Source organism: Urocampus carinirostris, chromosome 14 (genome assembly GCF_059441175.1).
Source record: "Urocampus carinirostris isolate Australia breed hairy pipefish chromosome 14, RoL_Ucar_1.0, whole genome shotgun sequence".
NCBI lineage: Eukaryota > Metazoa > Chordata > Actinopteri > Syngnathiformes > Syngnathidae > Urocampus > Urocampus carinirostris.
In genome coordinates, this window is record NC_142362.1 from 32,265,404 (window position 1) to 32,292,313 (window position 26,910).

Below are 26,910 nucleotides of genomic sequence, written 5' to 3' on the forward strand. Positions count from 1 at the left end.
GCCTGAGTCACGATATGTTTCATTGGTTCATGACCAACATTCAGATGGAGAGTTGTATTTTTCTGCAAAGACTTTTTTATACTTTTAAGATATTCATTTCCGTGCAAAATTTTTTTTAAAAATCTGGGGGAAACCTTTTACATTGAGTTTTTCCAATGCGACTTATCAAATTGAGTACTTTTACTCCTGAATAAGTTTTGTTGTAAATAAATATATTAATTTGTATATTTTGTGTGTTTCAAAATCAATTGGATAAAATGGTCCTTTTCTAAAACAAAAATGACAATGAAAAAAACTTGAGCAGATAAATGCAAACGTGAAAAAATCGAATGGCTTAAATTATCTATTTTCCTTGTGTATTGTCGAGGTATCGGATTTAATACGTTTTATCGCGATATACAAAAAGTTAAATACAGCAATCAGCTATGTTTTCCTCCTGCAGCCCGGACCCTGTGCAATTTTTTGTTTTGTTTTTACAAAACCAATGCGGCCTGCGACTCAGAAAGTTTGGAGACCCCTGATTTATAAGCTCCGTTTTACTTGATAAGGAATTTGAAGGTAATGCACTATTTTTTCAAGTGGGCAATGGGATGGGATGCCTTCAATTCCCCATCTCTCCACCCCTTTCACCGAGGAGGAAGTTCCACGGGTGTTGCAAACTCAGAGCTCTACTCAAAGTGTTTAATTAACCGCAACAGAGATAATTATCCCTGGACTGTCCAAATTAGTTTTGCATAATCGCACCGATCGTTATGAATTAATCTCCAAGTGTAATCTAGTAAAAAGGGGGCAAGGAGGAGCTAGTTTTGAAATTCGACACTCATAAACACATTAGAAAGGGTTCTGCACGTCCCTTTTTTAAATTCAGATTAGAAATAACATGTAAGGGTTCATACATTTTGTATACACTCCTGAATACAATACATTACATGCAGAGAAATTGAATCATATCTATTTACTGTTTTACTCATTTTTTTTTTACTTTATCCGTTTCTCAACAGGTGACACAATATGGGGAAAGTAATTAATTGTACCGAGCGCGATTATATATATATATATATATATATATATATATATATATATATACATATACGGGGTCGTTTTTGGGACGCGTTGCTACCAAAATCGAGAAATCATTGTTTTGTTCCAGCCAAAATCTATAATAAAATAATACTTCCCCACCAATACCGAGCATTTTGTTTGTCCCCACCAATATTATATGATCACTTAGAAATGCGCTACCAATGCCGTGACCAAATACATACGCCCTTGTGTACTTGTTAGTATACCCACGCATTATACAACTGGATTTTTTGGGGACGTCAAAGAGGGATGTGTTTAAATGCGAAGAGGGATCAAAGGAAATACATCCTAGTAAAACATCTCTTGTGCAAATGTGTTCTTTTTTATTTGTTCACCATATATTCCACTAAAACAATAAATATTACAGACATCTAGAAAAGGGTTGAAAAACTCTAAATCAGGGGTGGGGGGATCCGAGGCCCGTGGGCCACACACAGCCCATGCTCGGAGTCTTGTCTCGGCCTGGGCAAATCGGAAATCACAAAAAGACTGCAACAAAAATTCCTGAATGTTGTTACAGAATATAAATTTAGCACTTGAAGTAAAGTGATTCCCCACCCCTGCCCTAAATGTACACATGAAGCTGTTGTGAAAATTCGCTCCGTGGGAGCACCAGAAAACTGAGTTTATTTGTACATGGTTTTGTTTGTTTTGCAGGTGTGTCACAATCCTCACAAGGTGGACTCCAACAAGTGCAAATGAAAGACCCCTCTTTTCTTCACGTGCGTCATTGGCAGAATTTTGGCGAATTCTCACAGAGACCTTAAATGAGACCCGGACACCCCGGTCCACGGGTGGTGCATGTTTTGCATGATTTCGGAGGTTTCTTTTCTTCAACTCTAATTATACAAATTATTAATGATACTGATGAATGTGATCACATGTAGTGTAGCAGCGAAGCCTCAAAAATCATGCAGGACTTGCGACACTCGTGGACCGGAATGCCGAGGTCTGCCTTAGATAAAGGCAATCATCCATTTGCATGTGACATGCGCACGTCATCACATGTTCAAGTCTCTGTGCATGCATAAATCAAAGTTTGGGAGTTGTGCCGTGCATGGGTTCGATCATAACGCCGCTGCGTAGGCGGGATAAGGTTCGAGCTGAGGCTTCCCCATCCCGGGGAGAAGGATGTACGCAAGCGGGGGTTGAAGTCCGGCAGAGGGCCAAGCCGTGCAGTTGCAAGGGATCATGTAACCGGGATTCCCGGGGGATGGGTGTGAATGGGTGTGCACACCACCGCCGCCTGCACCCACGCCGGTCCCCGCAAACGCACTTGCGCTCGGTGGGTACCCCAGTGGCGACGCGTAGGGGAAAGAATGCGGTGAAAGCTCGCTCATTTTAGAGCCCAGATCGAAAAAGGAGTACGGGTTCGTAGACATGGACGGGTTGAAAAAAACCCGGGCTGCTGCAGCTGCCGCAGCCGCCGCCGCCTTATCCGGGTGGCCGATGATGCTCTCGGAAAGCACTCCCGCGGAGAGGCCACCGACTTTGAGCGCGTCGTGCTCCCCGAGGTTGTAGGGCACCGGGAAGGAAAACTTGTCCTTTTTCATAAGGGTTTTTGGCTTCCGCCGGGGTCGGTATTTATAGTCGGGGTGCTCCTTCATGTGCATTGCGCGGAGCCGCTTGGCTTCATCGATGAAGGGCCTCTTTTCGGACTCGGTCAGAAGTTTCCACTCGGCGCCTAAACGCTTGCTGATCTCCGAGTTGTGCATCTTGGGGTTCTCCTGTGCCATTTTCCTTCGTTGTGCTCTGGACCACACCATGAAGGCGTTCATCGGACGTTTGACGTGATCCATAGGTTTAGACATACTTTGGGAACAATTCTCTGGAGGAATAGAAATACGCGCGCGCGTCAATATAACGCACTGGCGCTTGTGCAATTAACGACACGGTTCGTAGACTTACTTGAAACTTTAATTCTTCATTCCGAACGCAGTTTTCTTCTGAGAATTCCTAAATGTGTTGTATTCTCCCGTTCATGTTTGCGCCCACGCGAAAAGTAAATCAAAAAAACACGCAGTCTCTTCTGGTTGTCCTCCGGGTGTCATCTAGCGCTACTTGCAGTGCGCACGCAAGTGGATGACAAGTCTGCGTGGACCCGTGTGAAATACTGCCTGTGTGGCAGGTAGTGAAAGTGGCTAGCTGCGCGTGCGCAGTAGGGTGACACCAGCTTGTAATATACTTCTATTTTGCCACCTTCTCCCCCCTCCGAATTTCCATCCTCTATTTAAAATGCTCGATACGCAGAGTATCCTATGTTTTACTAGCGTATAATTGCTCATCGATATTATGATGTTATCATATTTGCGACAACTTTGAGACAGTATTTTTTCTCCCTCTTTATATATAGCTACACTAAAATACTAAATACAGGGACTTTCTTATGATTTTCTAACATATTAATGCGTGCGTATTTACGCACCGACGAGCGTATTGTTTTTCACTTCGCGTGGCTTCGCTTGCCTTTAACGCCCTCCTCAACAACACTGCATTTCAAAAAGTAACCAAGTCTTTAATATTGTCATATTTGGCGACAATATTGAGCCACCGAGGAGGTCTGAAGTGTTTCTAATCGCGCTCGGTACAATTAATTACTTTCCCCAACCACCATCGACCCCCTCCTTCATTCTCCCCGTTTTTCTCCTTCTTTTCACTTCAAAAGACCCTCCCAAGGGCAACCAGTCGATTCACAACTCCGCAATTATTACTCATATCAGCTCGGACTTGTGCGGTAAACTGTTGGTTGAAGTGGGTTCTTTTTTCTCTGTTGTACAATTCCCACAATAATATAAGAATAACGTTGAGCTTGAAATATAAACAAGGAGTTATGTCTGCAGGTGAAACCCTTTAAATGAATAAGTAATTGAATTAACTGCTGTTTCCCCTTGTGAAAAACGGATATTTATAGCAAATACATTTAAATACCAATTATACAATAATTAAGAGTGTTCCCCACCCCCAGCCCTAAAACGTGCAACCCCCTGTTAACATGATATTCTTTGTCAAAATTGTCATTGTTTTTGTCTCAAAATCAGGATGATCAGCAACATGCAGTGTATGTCAGAAATATACACACATACTCACATTTTCAGTTACACAAACAACAACCACACAAACCAGGAAAATTTAATGAAATGTTTTCACCTCCAAATAGATTATCGGTTTGTACACATATGATATCGCTATATTTTCACATCTTCAAGGGTTTAAATTTATTTTATTAGAAAAATCTTATCCCTCAGTTTTTTTGTGTGTGTGTTTAGAATTTTACTAATTTACACACATTAACTTTCTTCCGTTTTGGGTAAAATTTTCACACACCCCCTACACACATTTCAATGCTTCTCACAGAGAAAATCAACAACAATAAAAACATAAACCCTGCTCTCACCTGTGGTCTTCCTAACCTCCTAAAGCTCTTGTATTCAGGCCGAAAATAAAACTTAAGTAATTCAAGATGAGGTAGTGAGCGCAGAGGAGAATTATACCTGCATGGCTCCATCCTCTGAGACCGAGCCACCTCAGAGCACAGGGAGCCGGATAAGGGAAAAGAGAAGAGAAGAAAAAGAAAAAAAATAATATGCAAATAAATCGAGGGAGACAGCGAGAAACATCAACCTCGTTGGCTTATCCTCTTTGATTAAGAACAAAGATCGCAGACGTTTAAAAAATAAAACAAATATTGATGCGGTGGCGATCACTCTGAAATGAAACAGCTCTGAGATGCAAAGATTGTCATGATACAATCTAAAACATTTTATTCTATTGAAGAGCGGGTGGTGTAAAAAGGCACATTTTAACACAACAGACTACATCTAAAATAAAACATGAATTCCTGCTTACTTTCAACCTGGTAGTTTATTTATATTTTCAAACATAATTCATTTTTATTAAATTGTATCTTTCTGGAAAAAGCATTTTTTTCTCTCTCTAAATTTTAAATTTTGTTTGTGCACATTATTGAAACTTGACCTTTACTCAAAATACATTTGTATTGGGCGTAATTTTCAAGCAAACCACTGTATATATATATATATCAAATAAAGAAAATAGTGTTGAATATGATTTACACCCCAAAGTTATCTCTTATCTCTGAACTATTCAGTATTTCATTTTAACAACACAAAGGGTGTGATTTTTCACCAAGTATAAAACTTGACTAACACTGCTTTGTGTAGTGTAGTGTAAAATACTAACAATTATCAGAGTGAAATTAACTCAGAAAGTTTAATTCTACGTTCTGTAGAAATTAATATACGTTCACTAGGGCAGAGTTAAAATGCACTATTCAGGTGTTAAATTAACACAGGTTATTTTACTGTCGATCATTAAAATCGGAATTGTCTTTATTTTCATTGATTATAACAAAGTGTACATTGCTTACAATAAGATTAGACATAGCACTCCAGGAGAAACCCGAAATAAAAACTTAAATAAGAGAAATGAGGCCTAAACTGTAAGTGCATAAGAACAATAGTGCAATGAAAAATATTGAAATAACATTTATGAGCCCCAAAAAATCCAAATTGGGTCGATAAACAAGATATAAATGCACATTTTTTATACAAAGGCAAGATATGCATTTTCCACAATAATACGTGCTTGTTTAGGGTGCAGGTGGGGAAGAAACTGTCTCTGAGCCAGTTAGACCTTTTTTATAGATAAGTTCTTTAAAATAAATGTAGCTAAGATTGGAAGATGTAAGTGAAAATAAGAAGAGACAAATGGAGGAAATCTGTATGAAATCAAGGAGAAGAACTCGAGGATGTCGACGAAGCAAGTAAGTGTAAAAAGGAATATAAAGGTTGATTAAAGGTTGAAGGAAAAGGAAATGGGATAAAACATATAAATAGGCAAAGGAAGCAGCATATTGGCGGTATGTTTTCCGTACACCTCTTCTTAAAGTCTCCTTTTTTAGTTACCACCCTCATCTTTGTCTTCGGTATACTGTAGTGTACTGGCTGAATGAATATCCGGTATAACATTTTTCCTCTTCAAATTAACATCCCACTTTTCCAGGGGATTTTTCTGATTAAACAGATCGTCTGTTTATAGGGCTTCTAATGTTATTATCACATAGAAGCTGTGAGATATAATTATAAATATTGCACATTGTATACAACATTTAGACCAGTTGTATAATTCGTGGATGCAATAAATGTTATCCAGATCAGAGCATCATAAATAAAGCATGCATTTGATTAAAATAAATAAAATAGGAACATTATAAATGTTTTCCCGTTCAACAAAGGTGCTCTCTGCATGATGTGATCGGTATTGACAGACAATTAGTCACCAACACATCCCATTAGCTCCAGAATCTTATCTTAAGCGAGGCTTTGATAAAGTGCAAATGACAAACAGTTTAAATGCGTAAAGGAGGTGATGGATTGCTATTTAAAGATGACTGCTTGTAGATTAGAAACCGTTTTGTCTGAGGCTTTTTTTTCCCCTCACAACACAAACAAGACCGACATAATGATAGGATTGCGAAGCAGACAATGTCGACTTCTGCATCGCCTCAAATGAGTCACCCATCCATAATTTGTGTGAATAAAGTTCTGTTGGTTTTAAAGATTTGACCTATTTTGAATAGTTCTCCAAACACATTCAAAGTCTGCCAAATTAGCTGTGTAGCTCTTTAATCATCCTAATTATACAGCCTTTATATTACCTCGGGGCAGACTTTCCTGTCGGTATTTTGGTGAAGAACCAAAATATTTACTCAACCATAGCCTAAATACTAGGCATATCAGGAGGAATTGAGAAAATAATCCTCTCATAGACCGCAGTATTAACTTAATCACATTAGTGTAAATACTATTGATGGTGGTGGTGATCCTGTGTGTGTCTGTTGTGTGTGTGCATCACAATGTAGCAACGTCACTGAAAAAGGCCTCGAGGACTGAGGGGTGTCAGTGTTTGTGATGAGCCGCTAAAGAGGATTGATCGTTTTCCCCTCACGGAGGAGGCAAGCCGCCGCGTACAAGAAACTTTCAAAGCGTATTATAGGAAGAGAAAGGCGCCATAGAAAGATGATAAGACCTTCGTCTTCAGACCGGCGCTTGTTGTCGTATTAAATGTAATCTTCTCTTGTTTGAACATCTCCACAGTCCCGAGGGGGCAAAGGAAATAGGAAAATTTTTAGATCAGTTATAATAAAACGACAAGAACAGGAAAATGTCTGATGTCGATGAAAAGTCTGATTATTGATTTGAGACGAGCTGGTTCATATACTCCAGAGGTCGGAGACGTACTGCTGGAGTCTGGTCGCTGTAACTATCCAAATTCGTGCACGCAAAGTCAAAGGAACACAATATGCCATTCGTTCAGTCCAAAATATACTGCAGATCCTCGGTTATCGCGGTTAATTGGGGGATCACATCCTTACTGACAGAGTATATAACTGTAGCACAATAACAACTATAACTCTACAAATAAAAACACAGAACACATAATAGCAGTTGAATAAATGTTCTTTATTGTCATTGCAATTGTAGGGTTTTTCTTTTCAGTGTAAGATAGTGATTGGGAGAGCTAGCATCAGGTTACCTCATGAGCCAGGTCTCTGTGTTGATTAAAATACAACCGTCTAAAACAGGGGACAGGCACCTTTTTGACCCAAAGAGCCAAAAAGCAAAAAAATGTTTTAAAAACATCATAAATTGTCAGACAAAATTGAAAAAACTGCCAAACACGCTCTCTAGACAAAAGCAAATTCTTCAGCACATTTTATTTCACTGTGTGTCATTTGATGATTTAATCAAATGTATGAAATGCTAATGTGATGAGATGAAATTAGATAATAATGCAAAATCCTGTGTCCCAAATCAATGTAATTATGCCATTTACAATTTGTCTTCCACTTTCAGTTAAAAGTCTTGAGGCGATTTTTTTTCCATGAAATTTGTCCCTAATAACGGTTTCAAAACAATGTACATGCAAAGTTCTTTTGTAAAAATGTCACAACAAAATACTGCAAACGATAAGCATATTGTCATATTCACTTTCGGTGTGGACTGCACTGAGCGGAGAGAGAGAAGGAAGTGCCTTGCACTGTGTGCAGGGATCCGCCCACCTGTACTGCTCACCCAATCAAAGTCGTTTGCCAGCGTTTTTATTTATCAGTTTAAATGGTCTCTTATCCAACTTCTGCATTAAGTTGCTTTGGCTTTATATGGACCAAAATCGGGATGAAATCACTTGATTTTGGAACGCCACAGAGAGATGTGCAATAGTTACATTTTATTTCAGAGCCATATGTACTCATGAAAAGAGCCGTATATGGCTCCCGAGCCATAGGTTCCCTACCTCTGGTCCAAAATATAGCGGTTTCCCTCGAGTTGTAGCTCCAGGTTATCTGCTTCATGGGTAATAGTTTTGGTGTTGGTAAGATACAGGGTCGGCAGTGGTGGCTTAAAATAATTATTAGCCTTACCGCAGTGGTAGGCCGGACCCATGGCCTTGCCCGGCAGTGCCACCGTCCCCACCAACACCTGTGTCCGCACAAACAACATTTTAAAATTCGGGTTTGCTTTGGGCTCAGTCCCTCTAATCTAGTTATTTGTTTTGCTTGGCAGGTTCGACCTTCGATACCGGCGGGCCCAAGTTGGGCTGGATCTTGCAAGAACAATCTTCCCTTTAGTTCCCATACCTAACGAAGTACTGGTGTACATGGTTTCCTGGGAGCAGGAGAAACCTCTTGATCTGACTCTATATCATGGTACAGATAGTAAACGAACTTGTTGCCATGAAAAAACTTTTGCCCACAGAATTTAAGCGATGCACGGATCCTTGCATCTACAGTAGAACACGAAACAGATACCACATAACACCAACGCACTTTTTGTCTGGGGTTAGTTCATTTGGAGTCTATATTTCTACTTGGCACGTTGATCGAGGTGACGTTTTGTGTTTAATGTGACGATAGCGACCAGAGTGTATTGCTAAGGGCACGTCGGCCCAAGGTTCAGAGGTCCCAGGTTAAATTCTAGCTACCTGTCGCCCTGTGTGGAGTTTGCATGTTCTTCCATTGCCCCTTTAGGTATCCTTCCGCATTCCAAAAACACGGCTAGGATCGGCTTCACTCGCCCTTCGACCCTAGAGAGGATAAGAAATTCAGAAAATGAATGAATGGGATTTTATTGCAATGTTATAAGGACACACTAATGTTTCACAAGATTACATTGTTTATTCACTCTCATTATCATTACAATTTTTAACTCATTCGATGCCCCACGTTTTCTCAAATTGCAGAGCCATGGCAGTCAATATTTGCCATTTTAACACATTTTTGAAGGCCTACCGAAAATGTTGTTTTTTAGCTATCTATGAATACGACATATCTGAAGATAAATATTCATTTCTGAGAAAACTTCTGAGAAAAACAGCTTTCTGTGAAAGGAAGGCTTTCAAGCAGAATTCTCACCTGGATGCTTTTTTTTTTGCATTTGTGATACTTCCAATATCTAAACAATGATTTACATAAACAAAGGGCACGATGCACGCTAAATAATATTTCATTGCAAGAACACTAAACTGATGCAGGAATTATGAATGAACGATGAATAGAGGATGCATGAACTTTGCAAAAACTTTTCAGCGCCCATTGTTTGATTACCATGGTGATCGCGTTCCCTCTGGGGACCACATTCATGTGGATGTACACGAAAGATTATCTGTCTCTGAACAGATAATGACGATGGGTCATCTTTTTTTGCAAAGAATAATAGAATAGAATACAATTGGAATTGGTATCACCGTGGTGAAAATATTGTATGATGAAGATTAGACATGACACTCCTTGGTAAAACATGTAATAAAGACTTTAAAGAGAATAACAGTGAATACTTTTAGGACAAATAGGAAAATGAACCCCTTTTTTTTAATTAAGCTCTTTTGACAAGGTAACTGCCTTTTACTATTTTTCCAAATCTTGCGATTCTCTCCCAACTGTTTCACTACTCCTAACCACCATACGGCCGCCTCCACACACTCATTTGCTGGACACAAGAAGTTGGGCTTCCTCGATGTGTCGACAAAGATCTGATCCAAGCCACTCCCGCCATCGAATGGTGATTTATCGTTCTGAAAAATTCCCAGAGCGAGATACTTACAGATGAACAGCGCCAAACTGTTATTAATAGATTTGGCACTCAGGGACTATGGTTGTGAAAAAATATTTATACGTTATATAATTGAATGGGTTAATGTCATCCTTAATCATTTGAGTCATAATTGTTGTTGTTATTATTGCTATTATTATTTTAGAAAATGTACGAACATGTTTAATGCCACCCATGGGGGGGCAGTGAGAATACAGTCAGACATCTAACCGGTCAATAGTACTGGAAGGGTTGGGGGTCCCGGATTTAGCAGATACATTATCACCAGCCTTTTCTTTCTCATTATATTCTCCCGGCTTTATCGCCACCGCATCGCCGCAAAGCCCCAAATAGAGAGTTGTAATTACCAGCACCGCCACCTGATAGCAACCCCCTCCTATCTATCAGCTTTTATCACTGCAGGTCTTGCTAACTCATCACAAGGACCCGGGGAGGAAAAAGTGGCACATATCTCCAATAGATATAGTTGGGGGGTCAGAGAAAAGTGATGGACTCAGGTTTTTTTTCTTCACAAACCTCCTCGTTTCTCCACAACCCCACAAAGACTCACCTCTGCTTTTATATGGAGGCTGAATCAAGGCACTGGCTGTAACAAAACTCGATCCGATCTCCTTGAACCTGTTAGAACATCGCACGTTGGCTTTTACATCGTCCTTCAGAGTCGACACTCGATTTGTGTATGCAACGCATGTAATTGTGGTGCGGATAACTCCCCCAGCTTATTAGTCACCTATGCCCTTGAGGTTTACCCGGTGCCGGTGAATAGACGACGGAGCGCCAAGTTTTTGGGTTGAAACAGTGCATCTTTTTGATAGTTATGATTAAGGGTCAAGAATGCTTATGCATACAGAAAGAAAAGAGTGAAAAGACTAAAGGCACCGTTTGCGGGTGGAACAAAGAAACTGGAAGGACAGCATTTAATCGAGCTCACAGTAAAATTTTAACCCTGACTCGGGGTTATGTTCATATCAATGAACCAAACAAGATTGGGAATAGACAGCTGAATTATATTACCTTGCTTCAGTGCTGTCTATTGTCAGGCTTATATAATTATACTCATAATTTTATGTCCCGGGGTTACTTTGGTATTTTTGATTCATCTGCTGCTGTGATTTGTGCACAACAGTGCATTCATAGCACAGTTGGATATCTGAATGTGAAAGCCCTGAAAGATTGTAAAGGTTTTGAAAAAGTTGCATATTTTGAAAGTCGACGCTGTGACACAACAACAAAAGTCAAGTCAAACGTTTGTGAATTTATTTTCTTTTTACATTTGTATCACAGTTTAAAAAGTTTGTATGTTATTTATGTCAAAGGGAAGGTGTCACGAGTAGGACAGTTTGGCGCCTGAAAACTTTTAGTTGTATTCTTAAAGCGACTTTCAATCTCCAGGATTTAGTGCAAGTGAGCGGTCGGGGACCACCTGCTGATTCTGGGTTTTTCTCAGACAAGTTGGATTTCCGAGCAGCAACCTTTGGCCTGAGCAGAGCACACACAGATCGATAATCAGTTACGATTATTATTACTATGATTTCCAGGTCGACGCTCTCTGCTTTCATTTCCTATGTTACTGCTCATAGTCTTCGCTCGGAAAAGGTTGGTCTACTTGTGACTCCAAAAGCCAAAAAGAAATCTGCGGGCTCAGGAGTGGTTTGGATCGCGGTGCTGTAGAATTGTCTGCCTCTTTATTTCTTCATGCTAATGATTTTGAGTTTTTCCTTAACCACATGCCGGTTAGAGATCCGGAGATGGTGTAATTGTGGCCTGTGCAGTCCTTTGAGACATCTTGAGATTAAGGGCTATACAAATAAATGTGACTTGACTTGACACACCCTTAAGATTATCGGGAAGGGCCAAAATCTGGCTGACTGAATCTGGAGTATAAATCAGAATTATAAATAAGAAAATAAGTTAAAAAAACAACAACACACCTAAGTGCAATAGATCATTTTTCACACAGAGATGATCACACTATATTTCGATGTAAAAAAAATTAAAATAAGATGGAATCTAGTGCCCATCCCAGTCGTCTTCGGGCAGTTGACAGGGAACACCCTGAACTAGTTGCCAGCCAGTCGCAGGGCACACAGAGACGGACAACTCACTCATTCACAAACTGGGGACAATTTGGAACGGCCAATTAACCTGACATGCATGTTTTTAGGAATGTGGGAGAAAACCGAAATGCCCGGAGGAAACCCATGCAGGCATAGGGAGAATATGCAAACTCCACACAAGGAGGCCGCAGTAACTGGACTTGAACCATGAAACTCCACACAGTGGGGCTGCACGCTAACCACCCATCAGCCGTGCCGCAGATTGCCTTCTGATGCTTTTATTCAAAAGGAGCAGTACATAAAATATTACTGTGCTGAGTGTCAGCAAATGCAAAGTTAGAAACGCAATTCTCTTGCCTCATGGCAGACGGTGTAAGTGAGACCAAGGATTCTGATTTTGCACCCACCTCAGCATCAAACAACAGAAAAAGTGATGCTATTAGTAAGCTAATAGCAATTCAAGCCTTCCAGTCATTCTTTTCTTGTTATTTGGACTTTACGTCAAATTGGAGGATTATTCAAAAGGAGTGGTATATGGACTTCAATGTTTTTCTATGCTGCATTTTATGTATTGCTTTCTTGCTCTGCCACTAAAATGATGAATAAGATGTAGGTTAATTTATTTGTTATTCTAACTGTGCCGCACTATACATAATTCTCACCGCAGCAGTCTCTTGCTCTGATTAGGGTATTCCTCATCAGTGTGCGAAAGGAATTGAAAGTGACAGAGATTTTTTATCGATCTAATGTTGACAAAGGATTCCTATTACGCTGTCTTCAGCATCATCGCGATCCGGTACCCGTATGACTTCCACTTATCAGTGAAGGAGGCGCTCCGTGCTCGAAGATGTTTGTCTAATGATTTAAAATAATCAGTTTATTCCCCCTACCGCTCTGTCTCACCCTGGGTTATCTAAGTAGAGCAAAGCGAGGAACATGCCTGCTCAAAGTCACACTTCAAAGCGCTAATCAGCGTCGTTAAAGATTAATAAACTTACTTGTCTGAAAATGCTCATCCTGTTTGTTTTTTGCTGTTCTTTGGTGAAAGTCAAAGGTATACACTCGGGAAAAGATAGCCACACAAAAGTGTCACATCATTTTCCCAGGGGATGCAGGCTAAAGACCCTGTCCAAACATACCCCCACCTTCCCTCTAATGCTCCGTCATCCTCGAGGGGGCCGTTTGCTTCCCATTGGAAAGTATCTTCGCTGCTCAAATTAAGTCCTGCCAAGAGTCAAGTGAAATCAATATGGGTAATCCATAAATTGCCCTGAGTGATAATTGCTAAAAGGAGCTGTAATTACAAAAGGCATTAATTCACCTGCTTAGATTTTGTGCCATGAGAGTCCACTGAACCGAAGCTAAAAATTCACGAAAGGGTGTCATTGAATTTTCCAGAATATTTTTTAACTGAATGCTGCACCAGCTTACTTCACTAAGGACTTTATTAGGTTATCTAAAAACATCTAAAACACGGCTGTTTCCATTTCATAATACAATATTAAACTGTAGGTAGATTCAGAATAATTCACTCTTAATGTATGAATGAATACATGAATGAATGAAAACTTTATTCGAACATCAAAATAAAAACAGAACAAAAAAAATAACTCATCAACGAAATAACGTTACATAATAAGTTTGAAAAGGGGTAGTCAGAAGCAAATGCTTATATTACCTACCCCTTCATCTTCCCCACCAAATATACCAATGATATAACAACAAATGTAATTATATTAATAATAACAGTTTTGATATAAGAATAGCAACAATAGCACAACGTTAACTAGACGCACTATTCCCAATCTCGCACACCACTCATACCCCACACTCCTCATCTCTGTATTCCGCCAGGAATGTTCCTTTGTATCTAAACCTGAACAAGTGAATAGTTGGACACCGTTTGATTTCGTCTTGCAATCCGTTCCAAAGCTTGACTCCACACACAGACACACACATACTTTTCCTGGTGGTTCTCACCTTTGGGATTATGAATTCACTACGGCCCCTTAAGTTATAATTTCCCTCTTTCCGAATGAATAATTTATTGATTTTTTCTGGCATTATGTTTTTGTTGACCTTAAATAGCAGTTGTGCAGTGAAAAATTTTACTAAATCATCTAATTTTAATAATTTGGACTGCAGGAATAAAATATTAGTATGATCTCGATATCTTACCCTGTGTATGGTTCTAATTGCACGTCTTGTAGGATAAAAAGGGGCTGTAGTGATAAAAAATGTAATTTGTGTATATAGAAATTTTCCTCATTAATATTCTTAACTATGATAATGAGGTGGATCATCAAATCAGAGGGATTGTTATACAAGTACAGAAAAAAAATATGAAAAACAAAATTACCTCAATTATCACTGGTAATGGGGGGCAGAACCCCACGCAAAACGTGAACATGCGCAAAGTAGTGATGCCCCTTCATAAAAACCCCCAAGGGTCAAACTTACCTCAGGATGACATCCTTACCGACTAAGTGCACATGACTGTAACAAAATAACAACTATAGATATACAGATAAAAACAAAGAACACAGAATTGTAGTTGAAGTAATGATCTTTATTGTCATTATACAGTACAACAAGTCCAAGTGCACCGAATTTGGAGGGCTTTTACTTTCAGTGGATAAAAGTGATTTAGATGTATCCTCGAATTGCGCCAGGCCTCCGCAATGGTTAAAATATAACCGTCCCAAATGAAGCAATTTTCCAGGAGTTGTATATTTAGGTCATTTGTTTCATGGGTAATGGATCTGGTGTTGACGAGACACAGGTTCTGCAGCACTAGCTTCGTACAGTTTTTAGCTTAGCCGTAGCAGTAGGCCGTACTTGCAGCCTTGCTATGACCTTCTTTCTCACCGCTGACTCACTTCCTGGACCAAAAACAAACCCACAGAGCACCTGCTGGTGTTCACCATTTCTATGCCCTCTTCTGACTTTTCTCGGAATCAAATATACTGGATAAATTTATTTTCAATGTAACGAGCCGCTCAAATACTTCCTGTAGCCGCGCTGCGCAGTTTGTTTTAGGGGGATGGTGGTGGGAGGGTGGACACATCGTCCTGTGAGGAACACAGACAACTTACACCAGCTTAGAAAAGACGTGCACGCAGGAAGGCACACCAACCCAGCACACAAAGCCCTCCATAACCTGCCCCTGTGATAGAAGTTTTTTGCGTGCTGTTTGCTCAGAACACAACGCACGATACGTTGATATCACTGACTAAAGACAATTCACTTTCATTCCAAATCCATGAAGCAGTGAACCAGCGAAAACCGAAGCGTGAAGTCGCAAGGGGTCGCTGTATATGCAAAAATACGACAATATCCACCAATTTTTTTACAGGACTGTCATTGTAAGTCAACATACTCTTGGTGTCTTAAAGTTCTCTTTTCCAGCACTTTTTGGCTCCTCAGCAGGCGTTGTGCAAAGCTTTTTGAACCCCTGCTTGTTGCACTCCACGGGCTCTTACACTGACCAGTCATCGGTAACAAAAGTTTCACAAAATATACACTTTTGTTCCGACCCACAATGTGTTCCGGGAATTAGCATGACAATAATGTGAAATTGACACCATCAAACCTTTATATGGCTGACGAAAGACGTTTGCGGTGCCGCACAAACGCAGGGCGACAACCTGCGTACATTTGGTGTATTTTAAAAAAATGTAAATGTTGTGGAGACATTCTTGTTTGCAGCCCCATGTTGCAGCTGGCCCGTCTCTCACTGTGCACTGCCAAAAAAGAAAAAGAGGAGGGGCTCTCTTTTATCAGGAAGGAGTGAATCCGGGCTAATGTGTCTGCAAGAGAGTGTCCCATGGAGCCCCGCTCTCCCATTCTTCGGCTATTCTTTCCACTTTTCTCTTCTCCCGCACTTGGGATAATTGCGGTTTAATTGGCTGACAAGAAATGAAAACTGTGTCCACATTATCTGGGATTATCTCTTTTTTCACCAGCTCGCCATCAATTCAAAAGGCCCATTTATCAGCACGGAGGAAGCTGATGCTTGGTCAGCTCGGAGCACCAGTCAGCGAAATGAAGAGCGAGGGAATAGGGTTGGGGGCGGTAGTGTGGAAAAAAAGGATGTGAGGTGAAAGCTCTGAAAAAAATGTCCTTTGCATCTAAGTGTGCATTCATCTTCAAGATGCATATCTGCATATCTCTAAGGCTGCGTAGTTCAATTCGAAAATACAATCGTATTTTTCCTTTTAAAAGCGTTTTTTTTTTCAGGCACACAAAAAACACCAGCTCAAGTTGTTCAGCGCATTCTCTCTGACAATCCGGACACTTGAGTGGAGATGTTTGAGAAACGTTCCACAAAAGCAATCGTGCATCACTTCAGCATCGCAAACAAAACAAAATAATGAATGCAAATAAGTTCCGGGACGCGCTTTAAAGGCCGTGTCATTCATTTACTCGACATTCTTAAATTGTCTATGGCAAGGTTATAAACATTGAATAAGCGCAGCCTGAGCTCTACTAGCTTTTTGTTTGAGATACACTTGAAATTAAAAGCCTCTTTCAGGACGCATGGATGCATTTAATGACGATCCACTCTGATGGCATAGAGAGGAAGGTTGTTTGGAGAAAAGAAGCTCTCTCGGAGAAAGCGTCCCCATTACAGGCATCGCTTTTCCATTCTTACTGTACATTTTCTCTCACAATAAATCTTCTTTTTATGTTTTTGCGACACAGGGTTAAGGCATCGCAAATGTGGGCCAAATAATAGTCAACGCATTGATGTAAGCAAGTTAGTAAAAAATTTAAGTGAGGGCCTCTGCATACAAGGGAGTGAAACCTTGTCAATGGACCTCGTATGGAGCTAAAGAGTTTCTTACCAGAACATTTTCTTTTCAAAATGGGAACTTATTTTTTCCTGACGTTAAACAAGCAACAAAACACTACATTTTGTCTACCCCAAGTGATTGTGTATATACAATTCCAAATCATTGCCCATTGCAGTATTTCTGTGAACATGTTTTACTTCCAGAACTTGTCACTGCAAATAATTTTGTTGGGCTAATTCCAATAGGAATGTGTATGCAAGACTTAAAAGAGCGAGACTTCATTTGTTTAATTGTCCATTTTATAAATATATATATATATATATATATATATATATATATATATATATATATATATATATATATATATATATATATATATACAGTCTTAGGCAAAAGTTTGGGCACGCCTGATCATTTTCAAGATTTTCTTTTATAAATCTTTGGTTGTTCAGATCAGCAATTTCAGTTAAATATATCAAATAGCAGACAAACACAGTGATATCTGAGAAGTGAAATGAAGTTCATAGGAGTTACAGAAGGATTGCAATAATGGCTTAAACAAAAGTAGGCAGGTGCTAAACAGCGTTTCCTATAGCTTCCAATGAGGGTCTGGATTCTGATAGAAGTTATTTTCGACCATTCTTCTTTACAAAACATCTCCACTTCAGTCAGGTTTGATGGTTTCCGAGCATGGACAGCCCGCTTTAAATGACACCAAAGATTTTCAATAATATTCGGGTCTGGGGACTGATGGCCATTCCAAAACATCGTACTTGTTCCTCTGCATGAATGCCTTAGTAGAATTTGCGCAGTGTTTGGGGTCGTTGTCTTGTTGAAGCATCCAGGCCCGGCACAACTTCAGCTTTGTCAGTGATTTGTCACTGATTCTAGAACATTGTTCGCAAGAATCTGCTGATACTGACTGGAATCCATGCAACCTTCAACTTTAACAACATTGCCATTACCTCCACTGGCCACATAGCCCCACAGCATGATGGAAACACCACCAAATTTTACTGTGGGGAGCAAGTGTTGGAATGCTGTATTCTTCTTCCATCATGCTATGCTCCTTGTTATGTCCAAATAACTCAATTTTAGTTTCATAAGTCCACAGCACCTTATTCCAAAATGACGCTGGCTTGTCCAAATGTGCTTTAGCATACCTCAAGCGATTCTGTTCGTGGCATGTGCGCAGAAAAGGCTTCTGCCGCATTACTCTCCCATACAGCATCTCCTTGTGCAAAGTTTGCTGAATAGTTGAACGATGCGCAATGACACCGTCTGTAGCAAGATCATGTTGTAGGTCTTCCGAGCTGGTCTGTGGGTTGAGTTTGACTGTTTTCACCATCTGCTTCTCTGAGATATTTCTCTGCCTGACACTCCGGGCCTTAATTAGAACTGTGCCTGTGGAATTCCATTTCCTCAATATGTTCCTCCCAGTGTAAATTGACAGCTGAAATGTCTGAGCTAGCTTTTTCTATCCTTCCCCTAAACCATGATGTTGAACGATCCTTGTTTTCAGGTCATTTGACAGTTGTTCTGGGGCTCCCAAGTTGCCACTCTCCAGAGAAGATGCAAAGAGGAGAACAACTTGCAACTGTCCGCCTTAAATACCCTTTCTCATGACTTGCTTCACCTGTGTCTGTAGGTCAAGGGTCAATGAGCTTACGAAACAAATTTTGTGTTCAATAATTAGTGCTAAAGGTATTCAAATCAATAAAAAAAACAACAAGGGTGCCCAACTCTATGCACCTGCCTACTTTTGTTTAAGTAATTATTGCACTCTCTCTGTATATATATATATATATATATATATATATATATATATATATATATATATATATATATATATATATATATATATATATATGTATTATTATTATTATAAGCGGTTCTGATTTACTGTTGGGAGGAAAGCCTTCAGTCTGATCAAACAATGCAGGATTGAGTGTGGACAAAGGACTGGTGTGAAGGTGGAAATTTGCCACTGACTTTTGTTTGTTTCTCGTTATAACCTGCAATGTTCCGCCTCTTTGGTAAATAAATGTTTGCAAACCATTTTGAAAGCGCACTCGTGAAACTATCACAGCATTTTTCTGTACTCTCAAGTTTAGAATATGCATTAGCAAAGTTTAAGACCCTTGATGTATGTGCTATTGTTACAGTCCACAGACAGCAATGTGCGTTTATTTACTTATGTAGTCTATTGAATAAGCACCCAAATGTTGTCTGAGTCAGGATTAGAGCAAAGCATTGATTGAAATGGCACCTTCACGTCGGTCATTTATACACGCAAGGTGGATTGCTTGAGACTGGTCACTGCATGATAGGATGGGGAACCTCTTAGTTTGTCTCATTAGAGTGCAAATAAGTTCTTATCACCGCCTGGGGTAATCTGGATCACGCGTTCCTTTAAATCAAGCATCGGGAAAGCTGCAGGTGCTACCTCACAGACAGGCGACCCCTCTGGGAGCCGTGAACGTGAGGATAAATGGCGAATGAGCGCTGGTGCCGGCAGGGCAGCGAGCTGATTAACTCACTGCGGGTGAAGTCTCTCACCGCTGCTGTCGTGGCAGGACATGGTATCACTTTCTGTAGCGCAGTTTAACCCCTGTTAAAAACCAGTTACAAATAAATAAATAAAAGGATAGTTTGACATTTAAATAAAATATTCACTCATTTATTCCCATAAATTATAAATATTTTTTCAGAAGCATTGACCTTGGGGGCCAAAAGGAAAAAATACATTTTTTTCCTTTACTTTTAAATACAGTAATCCCTCGGTTATCGCGTTTAGTGGGACCACCCGCAAAAACTGAAAATCCGCGAAGTAGCGGCGCCCCTTCAAAATGCTTGAAAAACGTATACAGGTATACAGTATACCCCCCGCCATTAAACCAAAGTGATCGCTGGCATAATGGCAAGGAGTTATTGGTTGACTCATCCAGAACTCTTCACACTGGAACTGAATGTACCAAAACATGACCCACAAGTGTAGCCATGTCTTACATAATCAATTTACACGGAATAGGACTGCGGTGAAACAACTACGAACCATTCAGTATGATTGTATTAACCGCTCTCAACCACATGCAGCAATCGTAGCTTATTTCGCTTGTTAACACTACCGGTTACATATTGAAAATAAAAACAGTTGAAATTGCTATATTTGATGACTATTTATGAAGCGTTTTGGGAAACAACAGTTAAAAAAATGGTTTGTGTTCATTTTAATGAAAGTGAAAGAGCTACCTTCTGACATTAACAACAAATACACGAAACTACACACAATTAGCCGTGTTTAGGTAGTACCAACAACTGCTCGCTTTTGGTATAATAAAGTCAAACTTGAGATGAAATGTGACAGAAGAGAATATACTTGCGTCGCGTCGCTGAGTTCCTCCATGATAAACAGCGCCACAGAAGAAGCGGGTGAGGTGGGAGGAGTTGAAGGAGGGGGTGGTGAGCGAAGCGGTAACTCAGGGCCTCCCCCCTCCCCTTCACAGTAAGAGTGTCCACACCGTGTCCTCAGTTGACATAAGTTCGCACTTGCTCAAGTCAATAAATGCTTTTATTGAGAAGGTAAGGTATAGTTTTTAGACTCCCGAAGCTCTGAACCCGCAAAAGTGGAACCGCGAACTAGCGAGGTTCCACTGTACTATCACAAAGGGTTTATAGCATCTGATTAGTAAGAATCATGGCAGCATCGAGTAAGCCCCAACTTCCTAGTTTTGCTTCCTGTATCCAGCGATTGAGAGTGCGTAGGCCCTCTGTAAAAAGTAATTTCCCCCTAAATATAATAGCTATCAGGAGACCAGAACAGACCAGGAAACCCCAGAGCATTCGTTTCAGTTCTTTATTTAAGGAAGCGTTCAGGGCTTGCGGGAGACGTGATGGCCGTCAGACGTCAGCAGCCGAGCCGGAGAGATAGCTTCGGATCAAGTGGCCAATCGGAGTGCCGAAGACAGGCAGATCGAGTTTACCGGGGCTGGAGAGGAGATCCAAGCGTGGGACGGAAACAGGTCGGATCGGAGGCAGGCAAAAACAGGTAAGCAGAGTTCTTTGACGAACGTAAATCAGGAGAGTCACACAGAGTTACAAATGTACACTCTGACGAGGAGGTTTGGGCGCAGCGCGCTTAAGAGCGAAGTGCCAGCCAATCAGAAGGCGCCCACATGATTGTTCCAGGTGATCAGAGTTAGTAATCATGACAATAGCAAGTTAGGCCACCTTTAGCAGTGATAACAGAAATCAAATGTTTAGGATAATTGGTAATTAGTCCCTCACAACACTGTGGCGGAATAATGGGCCACTCTTCTTTGCAAAATTGTTTAAAATATGCCCTATTGGAGGGTTTTTTAGCAAGAATTACCAGTTTAAGGTTACACCACAGCATCTCAATTGGATTGAAATCCAGACTTTGACTTGGCCACTCTACAACCCTTGTTTTTGTTTTTGTTTTTAGCAGTTTAGAAGTGGACTTGCTGTCGTGTTTCGAATCATTGTCCTGAGGCATGATCTAAAAGCACTTGAGTTTGAGGGCACAAACTGATGGCCAAACATTCTCCTCCAGGAGATTCTGGTAAACGTCAGAATCCAATACTTCAATACTTTGGCAATGCACTGTAAGTACGTTTGTTTGTAACAGTCCTAACAATGGTCCTCAAGTAAAACCAGTTCAGAAGCACCGGTTTACACAGTGGGGATTTATGTGTGTGTGTATGTCGCATCTCATGGGACGGTGCTAATGTGTCAGCTCCATGGCTCATTTCTTTCAATTATAGCAGTTGGAGCAGGAGGGAGCGCGAAAGAGCCCACCAGCCGTTCGCTGACACCCCCATATGGGTCCTGTCACCGCTTATCAGCCACCCACTCGCCAGTCAAGAAAAAAAAAACTCATCCCGACATATTGCCGTCCATAAAAGCGCTTTATAGAGCGCGCAATTTGCTCTTTGTGGTTTAATGAGCAGGTGACTGTGACAGTCTTCAGATGTTAAATTCATTTTTATACAACCCTCGCTTTCCAAGTCACCCTTAAACTATTTTAGAAATGAGAAAAAAAATCCAAATAAAATCCCGCAATGATAGTCAGATGAGGTACTTAAAGGGACATTGTATATTATTTAGCGCCTCCTACTAGTCATTAAATGCAAATAAAATCAATAAGGATTTGAATAGTAAGCAAAAATACATGAGCTGTAATTGAAACATTCATTAAAAAAAAACTTCTCAGTCAAAAATGTGTCACCATCTTGCTGCTATGGGTACCCAAAAGAACCAAAAAAAATGGCACAGTTTGGCCACTTTGAGTCTCCATAGTTTGTAATCCTCCTTGTGCTTTGTAGGACTGGTTTTCGATTGCACTTTACAGTAACATCTAGTGGTCACAATATCCCTTTAAAGGGACATTTTGAATAATGTAGCGCCCCTATTGGTAAAAAAGGTCATTCATTAAAAACAAATAATAATAGTAATTATAATACTGATTTGAATAATAAGCAAAAATACATGAATCATCATATAAACATTCATTAAAAATTACACTCAGGTCAAAAATATGCATTTATTTTAGATAACATGAGGCTCATTTAAAGGGAGCTGACATGAGTGTCTGCCGTCTTGCTGCTACGGGTCCTCCCAAAAACCTTGTGAGTGCTGAGCAGGAAAATGAAAAGAACAGTGAAGTTTGGTCACATTGAGTCCCCATAGTTTGTAATCTTCCTTTTGCTTCGTAGTACTCATTTTCGGTTGCACTACACATTACGGCAACATCTACTGGTCAAATATTACACAGTGAAGGGACATTGCTTATTATTTGGCGTCCCCTAATGGTACGAAAAGTAGTTAACAGAAGAATGATATCAATAAGAATAATGAGCAAAGGATACATGAACTATAATATAGACATTTATCAAAAGGTCAAAAAATATGTATTTACTTCTGATAACATGAGGCTCATTTAGAGGGAGCTGACATGATTGTTGGCCGTCTTGCCGTTACGAGTACCCCAAAGAAACAAAAACTTTGTGAAAATTTGGTCAGAAAAAATGAAAAGAATGGTGCAGTTTGGTCACTTTGGGTCTTCGTAGTTTCTGCTCTTTATTCTGCTTTGTAGCACTCCTTTTCATTTCTACAACGCAATACATCAACATCAAGCGGTCTAATATTACACTGTGTCACTTTAAGTTGCACTAGCTAGCCAGCCAAAGCTTGTTGCTAGCTAGCTCCAAGAGCTGGGCTGTTTGGCCAGAAATTAAATCTTGATATCTTTATTTCAGTCAGTTAAATTTAATTGATTTTAGACATGATAATAAGCATTTAAAAAATGGATCACAAAAAAAACCATTCAGAAACCCCTTTTTGTACAAAAAATGTACAAAAATGTAAAGAATTAGCATTTATTTTACATAAGACTCACCAAAAGAGAGCTGGCATAATTGTCCTCTATCTTGCTCAGCATTCGCGCACCTCTTCCAAGGCTAAATTCAAGTAAGTTTTATTAAATTTCAAAGCCAATTTTCCAATTTCTCAGGTACCATTAAAAGAAGAAACCCAACATGAATCATACATTTTGCAGAGCCACAAATATATCTGCGATTTACATATACGATTCTTAATTTTGCGATTGCATTTAGTGGCAAGCGCCCTCTTCTATGCGGCAGCATGTTGGGGAGGCAGCGTCAAGAAGAAGGATGCCTCTCGTCTCAATAAACTGGCTAGGAAAGCGAGCTCTGTTGTGGGCAAAGAGCTGGACAGCCTAACAACAGTAGCTGAGAGACGAGCACTGAAAAAGCTGCGGTCAATCATGGACAATCCATCGCATCCACTACACAGCATGATCTCCAGACAGAAGAGCAGTTTCAGCGACAGACTGCTGTCACTGTCTTGTACTACGGACAGACTGAAGAGATCTTTTCTTCCTCATGCCATGAGGCTCTTTAACTCTACCCGGCAGAGTAAAAGCCCACAGTAAACCACACCACCTACATTGCATATTACCGAATCTTATTGCAATATGTATTCTGTGTAGCACCATTTAGTTATTCTACAGTATATAACACGCTACAGTGGGCATTTGCACGTCACACTGGGTATTTGTATATTGTGTTCTTTTTGCTTTATTATTGTATTGTTCTCAGCTCAGGGATGCTGCTGGAAATGTGAATTTCCCTTCGGGGATGAATAAAGTATCTATCTATCTATCTATCAATACATGATCCATCGACATTTCGTTCTGTATACACGTGTACTAGAATGACAATAAAGTAGATCTGAATCTGAATCTGAATCTGAATGGTTTTTAGATCTTGCGAATATATTTGTGGATCTGAACAATTCGTTTGTAAATATTTTTAAGACAAATCTCTCCCTATATAGGTGTTGGGTAAAAATTTGTAATATTTAGCATATATTTTCAGTTGCAGGAAGTTATTCCTATTACAATTTACCACTGGGAAACACTAAGTTATATTTTTGACATGGCCTATACTAAATGGATATGTAATCCTTGCACTAATACACATTTTAGAGTGCCCTGTTTAGGTCTAGTGTGCACGAGTCCTCTTTGGCAAGACCCGTAGAGGGGGAATGACTCTTCATAGGACAGTTCCATAAAAACTAATGGCAGCTGTTGTTAATTATAAGGGAAGAAGAAATACAATAGAAGAGTTAAGCTACCAGAAAGCAGCATTAGCTTCATTTTTAAGCAGACTTGTTCAGAAATATGGCAACAATTCCAAGCATTTACAAGCACTTCACCCAAAATTCTTTTCAAATCTCGAAAACTTATCATTAAAATTATACATTTTTAAATGTTTTCAAGCACCTGTACGAACCCTGCATGCTGCTACTGGTACCCACAAACATAAAAAAAGCGGGTAAAAAATTGAGAAGAAAAAACATGTGTCTTGGTAGTTTCCGTAGTTTGCAATCGTCCTTGTGATTTGTAGCACTTGTTTTCACTTGGACTATAAATGCATTTCCATCTTGTTGTCAAATGTTAAAGTTTCCCTTTAACCCTTTAACGTCCCAAAAGCCTAGCGGCGGGCCGTCAGACTGTTGGTTAACAAAGTTGTGTCTTCCTGATGTCGGCAGTCACTGGAATAAGTCATGCCACAAATCATTGGAAAGCTCAAACTCTTGGAATTCAAGATTTATTCATCCCAAAAACATCTCGATCAGTCTGAAACAACATAACAGAAAACTATAAAGCCGAAATAACGCACCCAAAATTGTAAAAGGATTCCACTCATGAAACGATTAGCCACAAACAATGTCTGGTTACATTCACGAGGGTCCAGTGAATCCAACAGTCTAATATATTTACTCCAAAAAAATGAAAATGACTAAAAGCATTCCTGCATCGTTTGACGATCCTTGTTGTAATAATTTTGTTTCGCTCCATAATTCCCCCTTTAAAAAGATGATTTCAGATATGGCAGACAGCCTCTGAACTTTTGATTGACACCAATCTCGGCCAATTGCAAGGTTTTTTTTTACGGTCCTTAGCCTATGGAAACCTATAACGGCCTGTATTGAAAAAAAAAAAAAACTTGATCTCCTTTGTTTTCAAAAATCTTACGCCAATAGTGACCGATTCAATTGAAATCTTGATTGACACATTGGTTAGCCAATGAAATTCTAACGTTATTTTATACAATTTACGGGGTGTGTTCAAATCAGAGCCGAAAACAAACAAGCGTAAATGAAACCCGGGATCCATTTTTACGCACGATTATTACGCGCAAGTGTGCACAATCATCGATTGACTTGTGAAAAGAAAGTGTCAAACATTTTCAATTCTTTCACAATGCCTAAAAATTGGCAAAACTAAAATACATGGTTGCAAAGGTTTTAGAGCTGTAAACTGGTCATCACCAGATGCCTTTTAGAAAGGCTTTGATATAGCTTTAAAAATATTTGTAAAATACTCTATTTAGTTTTGCAGATTGTGATCAAATTTGACCAGGGACAAGGTAAGGCTTCATGCTATTGTCCCGGCTGTTCTCCATCAAAGAAACTCATGCTGCACTATTTTGCAGGCGTGTAGTTGCAAACACAAATTCAGGCGAGAAAAAAAAACCTTCTATTTCTGTGTGTTCCAACTTAGTTTACTCAGTGATAGTAGCACTTGCAATGATTGTTTCAGTTTGGGACAAAACTTCAGAGCGTTACCTTTCAAAAGAGACCAAACCAATCCATATTCTCTAAGTGGTTCAAAAACTACATTCAATTCACTTTGGGTACCTCTTGGATTGGGATTTTAGGCAAATGTTACAGGAACGTTAAGGGGTTAAATAATAAATATAAGTTGGCTTTAATCATCTACTGTAGAGTGGAATCGTCCAATTGGAAAAAGTCGATTTAGCGCGCCGCATGAATACAGAGCGTCACCACGCATGCTTTCAAACGAGTTTTCCATTGTGACGCGGCCCCACACACACAATTCCCTTGTGGTTCCAACTGCAAATTAATTAACATGATACAGAAATAGGTAGAATGCAAATGTTGGAGCCCTCACTTTGTGCCTGCGCACTCCTTTGTGCGCCTTTATTGTGCCAAATTATTTAATTGGGTCTCTCCGATTGTGCGCAGACACAGGAAGGAACAGGGGCTATTGTAGGCCTCCATACAAGTCACAATACGCCATCAAATTCAATTCCCATCAAAACGTCAGGCTGCCCAAGGGCCCGCGCTGGCCCCCGAGATTAATGAAGATCTGCATCAAGGCAAAGCGCCAGTCTCAGATTGAAAGTTGTTTTTTTTCACCCCCTGTCCAAAATAAAAGACCCCTTCACAAAGAACAAAGGGGGCCCTGAAAAGTGCCGGGATGTTCTGAGAGGAAGA

At 39.9% G+C, this 26,910-nt stretch overlaps 2 protein-coding genes across 2 annotated transcripts in view; both read right to left on the reverse strand.

The window, feature by feature from the left end:
• Positions 1–1,384: 1,384 nt before the first annotated feature.
• On the reverse strand, positions 1,385–3,202 carry sox21b (SRY-box transcription factor 21b). The gene is made up of 2 exons (XM_088352383.1): positions 2,992–3,202; positions 1,385–2,911 (listed from the first exon to the last, which is right to left on the reverse strand). The coding sequence occupies exon 2, from the start codon at positions 2,892–2,894 to the stop codon at positions 2,151–2,153; it is 744 nt and encodes a 247-aa protein (XP_088208509.1). The 5' UTR covers positions 2,895–2,911; positions 2,992–3,202; the 3' UTR covers positions 1,385–2,150.
• Positions 3,203–9,159: 5,957 nt separating this feature from the next.
• LOC148353195 (ATP-binding cassette sub-family C member 4-like) overlaps positions 9,160–26,910 on the reverse strand; it is a 118,057-nt gene continuing 100,306 nt past the window's right edge. Inside the window, exon 32 of the mRNA XM_088352498.1 lies at positions 9,160–9,186. The gene's annotated coding sequence lies outside the window, so the exon portion shown is untranslated. The remainder of the gene's footprint in view (positions 9,187–26,910) is intronic.

What these genes read in the sequence shown, in the direction of transcription:
- sox21b (XM_088352383.1), bottom strand. Translation starts at nt 2,894, where the DNA reads ATGTCTAAACCTATGGATCACGTCAAACGTCCGATGAACGCCTTCATG.